The sequence below is a fragment of the Lepidochelys kempii genome, chromosome 3, assembly GCF_965140265.1.
Source record: "Lepidochelys kempii isolate rLepKem1 chromosome 3, rLepKem1.hap2, whole genome shotgun sequence".
NCBI classification, from domain to species: domain Eukaryota; kingdom Metazoa; phylum Chordata; order Testudines; family Cheloniidae; genus Lepidochelys; species Lepidochelys kempii.
Genome location: NC_133258.1, coordinates 164,486,926 through 164,496,701, shown reverse-complemented (window position 1 = coordinate 164,496,701; position 9,776 = coordinate 164,486,926). Strand labels below are relative to the sequence as shown.

The following is a 9,776-nucleotide window of genomic DNA, read 5'->3' as shown; positions in this document are numbered from 1 at the left end:
TTCTTGATAAATACTACAAAAGCAGTGTGCTAGCTGTAGTGAGTTTGTTAGGCCTGATACGAGTTGTCATTATAGAACATTGAATCCTTTGCCAGTTGGTACCAATGGGCCTGTGTGTGTCAGGGTGAAATTCACAGTAAATGTCTTTGTTTGGGGAACTTCATGGGGACAGGGAGGATGGAATCCATCCCATAATTAGGTAGGCCCCTCTTTGCAGATACTTTTTCAGCATATAGATTGAAATTGCGGTTACCACCCCTCTTCAGACCACTTAGGGCTTTTAAGCCACTGAATCCATGTGAGTGAATGGGGGGGAGGGATAGCTCAGTGGTTTGAGCATTGGCCTGCTAAACCCAGGGTTGTGAGTTCAAGCCTTGAGGGGGCATTTATGGATCTGGGGCAACTATGGGGGATTGGTCCTGTTTTGAGCAGGGGGTTGGACTAGATGACCTCCTGAGGTCCCTTCCAACCCTGATATTCTATGAAGATTCAATAGTTCTGCCACTAGCCCAGCTCCAGTGGTTCTCTCGGTTTGGACCTATTGGAGACAAGTATTCCCCCCCCCCATAGCATAAAAGAGCTGCAGAGATTCCACTGTGAGGCTATGACCTTGATGTCCACTCTGCCCTTGCAGAATGGCAATACTGGGTTTAAATGGTGCTGGGTCCCTGGCATGAGATCTTTGTATCTTGTCAAATTTTACCTCATTGAAAAAAGACCATATTTGTAAATTCTTACTCTCTGAAAACAGTAAAACTTTGCTTGGCTGTAAGACTTGATCACAAATCTGGCAGCATACACTCACTCCTTCAAACCACAATGTTATGACTTCCTCTCCTAACTATATAGTCATTTATTCTTGGTCAAATTTCCATTACAGTTTGTAATAGACTGATTTCCTCATCAAATTGCACTGTGGATTCAGAGTTGAAGGATATAATATATTTTGCCACCCTGAGCCCACTTTGTAATGTGCATCTCTTTATGGCCAAGATGTTTCACTGAAGAAAGGACAGTACAAATTATCCTTTAACCTGAACTATGCTGCCAATCTTTTCATACTGAGTTGTCTTTAGTCTCTTTCTCTCTGTACTTATGTGATCTTCAGTGGTCCCCAGATAATTAAAAGGATGACAACAAAGGAAAATTCCTCTCTAGCTTTCCCTCCTTTGCCTTTAGGAGAAGCTTAAAAGGAAGCAGAATTCCCCACTCCCCCATTTTTTTCCTTCCCATCACTCCCAAGTGAAAATAGACTGTGAGCACTTGGGAAAACTTGGACTTGGACTTGGGAAAACTGTCTTCTGAATCCTGAGGTCTGTGGTTGCTCTTATCTCTTGCAGGCATGCTTCTATAGTCTAGGCCCAACTCCTGGGAGAGTCATGTCTTTTGGACACACAAGTCTCCATTAGTTGGTTAAGGTGGTTCTGATGGAATCTAGCTTTTGATGTCTGTGGAGTGAGGTGATCTCTCAGGTAGCTAAGGGCCAGTGCCATGGATGGCTTTAAATTTCACACTGCTGGCCTTAAAGCTTAATAGTAATATGTACTGTAAGAATGTTTCCTTAGCAGTAGCAGCTTTCGGTAGCTTGGTCATATTCAAACTCTGTCTCAATTTTTTTAGTAGAGAAAAAAGTTGTCATACAGAATTCAGATTTTGGATTTCCCCCATTGCAATTCTGGCATCATGTTCTCTGTAAATATAAGGCGGTGGGGAGGGGAGAAATGCAATCATTTAATGTTAATGGCCTCTCAAAAATTGAGGACAATGAATCCGGCAGCTTTTTAAGAAGGTGACTGTTACTAATGATCCACACATTAAGCAAATATAACTTCCCAGCTTGACAGCCTCCATTTCCCCTACTTGTCCTGTGTACATTTTTCTGATAGCATAATCACTGAATAAAACCCTCGAAAACTTTCATCACTCTGAATAAGGGCCTGATTCACCACTGCCTTAGTCCGGTTTTATGCTGAGTGAATCAGGGGCAAAATAATTAAAATAGATGAATAGAGAGAGGCGTTTTGCCTATTTGGCGAGAGAGGAGGAGAGGTTTGGGTGTGTGCGGAGAGTCCTCTCGTCTGGGGGGACTACCGCGTGTGTGTATTCCCCATTGCGCTGTGCGTGTGCACTCTGCCACTGAAGGAGCGTGTGTGTGTGTACGGAGACTTTCGAACCCTCCCGCCCATAGCGTCCCCACAGCTCTCCCTCCCCTCCCGAGCTCGCTTCGCGCAGAACGCGGAGTATTTTGTCCCGTGCCGAGCCCCCTCCTCCAGGTGCTGCGCGTTGCCATGGCACTTTCCGCCCGGCTCCGGCCAGGGTGTGGGGAGGCGGCGCGGCCTTTGCCGGCCTGAGCCCGAGGGGCCGCAGCTTCTTGGGACCCGGTTCCTCCCTCGCTGGCCCACGCCCGGGGCAGCCCCGCTGCGCGCTCCCCCAGCTCCCGCCTCTAGCTGCCGCCTCCTGCTGGTTCCGTGGGCTCCGGCTGCGGTGGAAGGTGGCGGCGGGCGCTGCCCGGAGCTGCAGGCGGCGGCGGGGAAGATGGCGGGGAACGGTGGGGGCTTCGCCGGCGCGGGAAGCGGGGAGATCATCCAGCTCAACGTAGGAGGCACCAGGTGAGCGGGGCGCTGCAGGGAAGGGAGCCCATGGGGGAGTGAGGGGTCCGAGCTGGGGGGGGGGGGAGGATTCTGGGGCTGGGAATGGGGGTCTGGGGGAGGGTAGTGTGGGCGGTCAGGAGCCCCAGCAATGGGGTCTAGGGGAGGGCAGTGGGAGCTGGCGGGGCGTGGGGGAGCCCCAGCAATGAGCAGAGAGAGCTGGGGGAGGGCAGCGAGATCTGGGGGGGAGAGCCCCAGCAGTGGGCATCGGGGTCTGGGGGAGGGCAGCGAGATCTGGGGGGGGAGCCCCAGCAATGGGCAGCGGGGTCTGGGGGAGGGCAGCGAGATCTGGGGGGGGAGCCCCAGCAATGGGCATCGGGGTCTGGGGGAGGGCAGCGAGAGCTGCGGGGGGAGCCCCAGCAATGGGCAGCAGGGTTTGGGAGAGGACAGTGTGAACTGGTGGGGGCATAAGGGGGAGGGAAGATCCAGTGGTGGGGAGCTGGGAACCAAAGTTTGGGGGAAGGTAGTGCGAGTTGGTTGTGGGGCAGGGGAGTTAAGGGGGAGAAGAGCCCTAGTCTGGGGTGCAGGGCTAGGCGGATCATGCAGGTGTCCCAGGAACAGGATCTGTTTAGTTATGTCATCGAGACCTGGTCCACCTAGGACTTGTTGCATTATTCCTTGGTCTGGTCTGTCTGTGTCCCAGTTTTGCCCTGGCTTCCTGCTGATAGGGCTTGTCCTGAAGCTGCTGAGCCCAGGCTCAACCCAGTTGTCACTGCATTTTGGTCTTGATATTTGGCATCATATTGCAAAGGGAACTCATTGTGGGGATGTGCCCAAGTTTTGCCATGTTGCAGGTAGCTTTGCCTAGGTTGTGTTTGTGATGGAGCTGCCTGGGTGATAAAGAAAATTTGGGCCTATCTAACGTGTTTCAAAGGAGTCAAAATCAGGACTATCCGGGGGAAAGCAGATATTGTGACCCTGTGCGTGCACTCAGTCCCAGGGAATGTCTACTGCTCTTAGGTATTTTAAAATGGTTACAGTAATTTATCTGTCACATTTATGTCTGTGAATGGCATTTGGATCTTTTGGGATAAAATATATTTAAAGGGGTGGAATGTTCTGGTCAGGGCTCTGTATAATTAAGTACTGGAGAATGAAATTGATATTATAATTTTGACAGATATCTGTGATTATTTTAAGCATTTTTTTTATTTCTATCAATTTAAGTGTTTGCTGTTGTGAAAAATATGGACATTAAGTATTTTTATAGTTTTTATTTATTTAAATTTTTACAGTTGCAGGAAATTATGGGGTGGGGTCAGACAATAGCATTTTAATGACAGAAGATGTTGAGATTAAAAAAGTTTGATTTGTAACTGTTGAAGCACAAATTGTCAATATCACATGCAAAATATACAAAACAAATATCCTTAAATCAATCTCATAAGTTTTCAAGCAGCATTTTTCTTATTTTGCCTGTCTGTACATTTTGGTTAAATGGAAATATTTTTATTGGTTTATGTGTATGGGGAAATCAACATTTTCTGATTAAAAATCTAATCCTTCCAAGGCTTTGTATACTGTACTATAAGGCCTTGGATTCTCTAGCAATCTAGTAGAAAGTCTGGAACATCTGTGTCAGCCTCAGATGTGTTAAAATGGAGGTTTTTATGAAATATAAAAATGAATAATGTAGGTATAGTTACCCTGTGTTGTTGTTTTGATATTGAGTTTGTCTTATTTTTTGCTGCTCTTCTACTTTCAGTGTCTGATATGAGGAAGCATTCTGTATTAAAAATGCATAACTGCGATGTAAATTGTGGATGCAAAGCGGGAGGGATGGAGCTGGAAGTTTTGAAAATTTGTTAGGGAACAATTGGGGCAACTTTGGGATTGTGGGGTTAATATGTTACCTGAATGTTTTTGCTAAAGTGATAAGCAGCGAAATAGACAACAATATTGTCATTAGAATGCACTCTGAAACATAAAGAAGAGAACACTTTTTATTGAGATGAATCTAATTCATACTTCTTGGAGCAATAGTTTCAAGCTGTCTGCAGATTCACAAAGACAGCATTGCGTTAGTTTCCACTTTGTGTTTTCAAGGTTATCTTTGCAGCCATGTGGTCTAGAAACATAACTTGGTAAAACTTTAAGCTGATACTTTATAGTACAGTTGTACAGCAAACTTACCCTCTGTAGCAAATGTTGCAGAATCTCAGAATTCACAGGCCTCTGATTATACTATAACTCTGATTTACTGAAACTCCTGCCTAGGTGATACCTTAAAATTAGTAGGCAAAACTGATATCTGAAAGTGTCCTCAGGGCCAATTTATGGCATTGGTTAAAATTTATGTTGTGTAAGTATAACCCAAACCAGGGTTGGCTGTGCCTACCTTGAGAACCCTTCACTATTCTGCAGTTATACAGTGACCTATTCGTACAGTGTTTAGGAGTAAGTCACTTAAAAGTCCCAAAACTGCAGATCATGTTTTGAAATATATTTAGCAAATGATTATGAAAATCACAAAGAAGTATAAGCAGGAGACATGTTGAGGGAGAAATATGTTTCTTCAGACTAAGAGTTATTGAATTGCTAATTTGCTAACAGATATAGAGTAGGAATTTCTTCAGATTCCCTAGTTTACAAAAGAAACCACTCTGTCCTTCACTTTACTTTGTCTCCATAGTTTTTTGTAGTCCAGGTTTGCAATTACATGTTTCTAGAAAAAGTGGATATTGCTAAATTTATAACTTCAGTGGCTCTAACTGTATTGTTTCTCATTCCGCAAATACCTACCTTTATTTTCTGTATTTTATTGTATTTCTGTAAGTTCGTTGCTGCTTTGTCAATGTAGCATCTGCCCTTCCAAAGCTATGTGGATAATGCTTTGTATAAATTTTGGGTGCTAAACTTGAGAATCCTGTACAGATTGAGTTTGTCATTTTTTTTAAACTTTACAAAATTGTGTATTTTCTCTTACATTTCTGAAAATTATGTATTGTATTAGTAGAATATACAGTATAATGGATTGTAAATAGGAAAGTAGAAGAGTGATGCTTATGTTAAGTGCTAACACTATAGTAGAAAGATTAAAGCAATGAAAATAAATTACTTTTTTCCAAAGTAGATAAATATACTCGCAGTTTTGGAGTTTTCCTGCGACTTCTAAAATATCATGGTAGGAACGTACTTGTTACGGTGATTTTTGTTGTTTACAGAGTATCCTCGAAAAGAAAAGGAGTACTTGTGGCACCCTAGAGACTAACCAATTTATTTGAGCATAAGCTTTTGTGAGCTACAGCTACTAACACAGCTGTTACTCTGAAAAGTATCCTCCCTTTTTTGTGTGTGCAGAATAAGTGTCTCAGGGCATGGTTACACAAGAGAGTTTACAGCACCACTGCAGCTTGGTCACCATAAGCTCTCTAATCTAGCTGCTCTAAGCTGACGGGAGAGAGCTCATTAGTGGGAGAAGCTCTCCCGCCAACGTAGCGCTGTCCACACTGGCACTTATGTCGGTATAACTTATGACACTCAGGAGTGATTTATTTACACCCCTGAGTGACACAAATTATGCTGACATAAACTGTAGTGTAGACATAGCCTCATAAAGAGGGAATGGACCTGGGGGAGAATAAAGTAAGCTGTTCATATCTTACTCAGGAATATGTGCCTTGGCCAAGCTGTTGTTTGTCTGTGCAGTGTAAGTAACTCTGGATGAATCTTTCCCTTTCTTCTTTCCAACATTTAATTTTGCATTTGTTTGAGAATCCACCTTATTTAGTACAATGCAGTATTCTTTTTTTAAAAAGAGGAATGGAAATATGACTGTCTGAAGAGTGAGTGTGTCAGGTCTCTTTGGAAGGAGGAAGGGCTCCTGAGTGAGTTATGGGCTGTAAAGTTAAGCAGTTTTCTAAAGAAGATTGGAAAGACTGAGTCTTTCTGTGTAGCACTATAGATGCTATATGATGCTTTACATAGTGAGTAAAAACATGATCGCTGCCTTCTTGTATTCTAAATTGAGTGTAACAAAATAGGATGTAGAGGGCGGAAGGAATACACAAACTAAGATTTAGAAGGGTCAGGATGATATGATATGCATCATGTCACCATGCTGTGTGAAGCCCTGGGGACAAAACATGAAAAGTTTTAAGATAGGGATTTGGAGTCAGTGAAACGACTTATGAAAAGTTGTGGTTAGGCTAGCGGTGAATGAGCTGTGTGTTGGTAGGGCCAGAAAGAAGGAGGTTACAGTTTTTGAGGCAAGGAGATGATGCTTAAGGCACAGAGGGATTTTGACAGTAGGTGTGGAAAGGGATGTATATGTAAATAGCAGGAGTTAGCAACTGACTAACTGTGCAAGGTAAAAGAAACAAGGTAACAGTGAAGTGGTAGGCCAGGATAGGGAAGCTTCATGAAACTGTCTTCCTTGAGAATGAATACAGTACTGGGACATTCATATCATTAGGTCTACTTCTGTTTGTATGATGCACTGTATATTATTTCAGATATTAATAAATAGCTTGAACAAGCTCACACAATAAAAAATAAGGAAAGACTTTGACATACTGATGTGTGTCTCAGGAAATACAATAAAGATTTTCCCCCCTGAAAATTTTATATTGGTAAACATTTGATTAGTGTTGCTTATAGACTGAAAAGTTTACCATTGATGATAATAATCTTCCTAAATTACAAGATACCTTTTAGTTAACTTCAATGTTTTTCTTTAATGTAGCTTATCTTCAGTATGCTTGCATGTGTTGTGCAAAGAAGTGATTTGATTCAAAAACTTATTTTACAATATAAGGGCCAAATTCAATCCTGTCACAAGTCTTCTGAAGTCACTGGAGTTGCATTCTCTAGCTTTATGGCTGAATATGGCCCTAGGAATATCAGACTGTAAAACTTTTGGAAAGATAATTGTACAAGGTGTTACCTGTGAAAATGGCTAACTTCACATTTAGTCACAGAAATATGGGGGAAAATAAAACCTCCGTTTGCATTCTTTCATATTTGTAAGTAATTATTGTTAATTTCTTTACACCTGTTTTTTGTATGGGAAGAAGAATCTAGAGGCTATTAACAAGCAGAATTGACTTCTGCTTCAAAAAAAACCTGTGTGATCTAGAAATATTGAAAATATTCCACCAAATATTGCAAACTACTTCACTGGTTAAATCATATTTAAAACAGTGGCTTGTATTTAATTTTGTATCCCATCAGATATAGATTTTTGATGCATCTGTACAAATAAACAGTTTGGATGAAATGCATTAGGCCAAATTGTGATGTTCTTATATGAAAGCATCAAGAACAGTCTAATATTTTGCATATTATATCTCTATCCTGATAGTTTGACATCTTTTTAAGTGTAATGAAACATTCATAAACAATTTTTTTCTAAAAAGTTTTCTGTGTTTAACCACCAAATCACCCATGTTTTAATAGTAATAGCAGAAAGTTTTTCATGATAAAATAAAACATAAAATAATTCAGATTGAAACATTTCCATGCTAGTGATGCAAGAGCAGGAGAGCTATACAGGAGCGAAAAAAAGTCCGGAATGTATACCTAGTAAAATGTAAGACTACTTTAAATCTGTACCCTGAATTTTTAATTGTTCTTCTTTGTTTCCTCGAGTATTGCAGAATGATGTAGACCAGTGGTTCTCAAAGTCGGTCCACCGCTTGTTCAGGGAAAGCCCCTGGCGGTCCGGATCAGTTTGTTTACTTCCCACTGGCCGCGGTTCGCCGCTCCAGGCCAATGGGGGCTGCGGGAAGTGGCGCAGGCCAAGGGACGTGCTGGCCGTCCTTCCCGCAGCCCCCATTGGCCTGGAACGAAGGGCGGCCAGCACGTCCCTTGGCCTGCGCCACTTCCCGCAGCCCCCATTGGCCTGGAGCGGCGAACCGCGGCCAGTGGGAGCCGTGGTCGGCTGAACCTGCGGACGCGGCAGGTAAACAAACCGGTCCGGCCCACGAGGGGCTTTCCCTGAACAAGGGGCAGACTGGCTTTGAGAACTACTGATGTAGACAAATATATTAGTGTGACTCATCTGCCATTCTGAGTAGTGATACATTACTAGCTGTAGAAAATAAATAGTATTAATGTTAGTAGTAAGTGAGATTTATTTTTGGTTCTAACCTCTGGAATTTACTATTGCAAAGGAAATATTATTTTTGGAATTGCACTAAAATGCTCAGCGATAAACTTTTAAAATTGAAATATCAAAAATGCTGAACTATTTAAGGAACAAGAGATAAAATGTAATCTTGATGCTTTACGTTGATAGCATAATTTCCATTATAACCCTATTGTATTTTAAATATGATTTATTCCTGTTTTTATAATGTAATAGTCTGATATTTTAAATTTGTATTTTTATATTCAAATGTGATGTTCATGGTTGATCAGAGGTGGAAATGAACTCTTGTCAAGGTTCCTTCCCAACTCTGAACTCTAGGGTACAGATGTGGGGACCTGCATGAAAACCCCCCTAAGCTTATTTTCACCAGCTTTGTTAAAACTTTCCCAAGGTACAAACTATTTTACCTTTTGCCCTTGGACTTAATTGCTGCCACCACCAAGCGTCTAACAACTATATAACAGGGAAAGAGCCCGCTTGGAAACATCTCCCCCCCCCCCCCCAAATCCTCCCAAACCCGACACCCCTTTTCCTAGGGAAGGCTTGATAAAAATCCTCACCAATTTGCATAGGTGAACACAGACCCAAACCCTTGGATCTTAAGAACAATGAAAAAGCAATCAGGTTCTTAAAAGAAGAATTTTGATTGAAGAAAAAGTAAAAGAATCACCTCTGTAAAATCAGGATGGTAAATACCTGACAGGGTAATCAGATTCAAAACATAGAGAATCCCTCTAGGCAAAACCTTAAGTTACAAAAAGACACAAAAACAGGAATATACATTCCATTCAGCACAACTTATTTTATCAGCCATTTAAACAAAACAGAATCTAACACATATCTAACTAGATTGCTTATTAGCCCTTTACAGGAGTTCTGACGTGCATTCCTGCTCTGGTCCCAGCAAAAGCAACACACAGACCGAGAGAACCTTTGTTTCTCCCCTGCTCCAGCTTTGAAAGTATCTTGTCTCCTCATTGGTCATTTTGGTCAGGTGCCAGCGAGGTTATCCTAGCTTCTTAACCCTTTACAGGTGA

The 9,776-nt window shown here is 42.3% G+C and overlaps 1 protein-coding gene across 2 annotated transcripts in view; it reads left to right on the top strand.

The window, feature by feature from the left end:
* Positions 1-2,274: 2,274 nt before the first annotated feature.
* Positions 2,275-9,776, top strand: part of KCTD3 (potassium channel tetramerization domain containing 3) — a 63,828-nt gene continuing 56,326 nt past the window's right edge. For both annotated transcript variants that reach the window (XM_073338915.1, XM_073338914.1), the window contains exon 1: positions 2,275-2,609. In XM_073338915.1, coding sequence (XP_073195016.1) covers positions 2,536-2,609 — 74 coding nt within the window. In that variant the 5' untranslated portion in view covers positions 2,275-2,535. The remainder of the gene's footprint in view (positions 2,610-9,776) is intronic.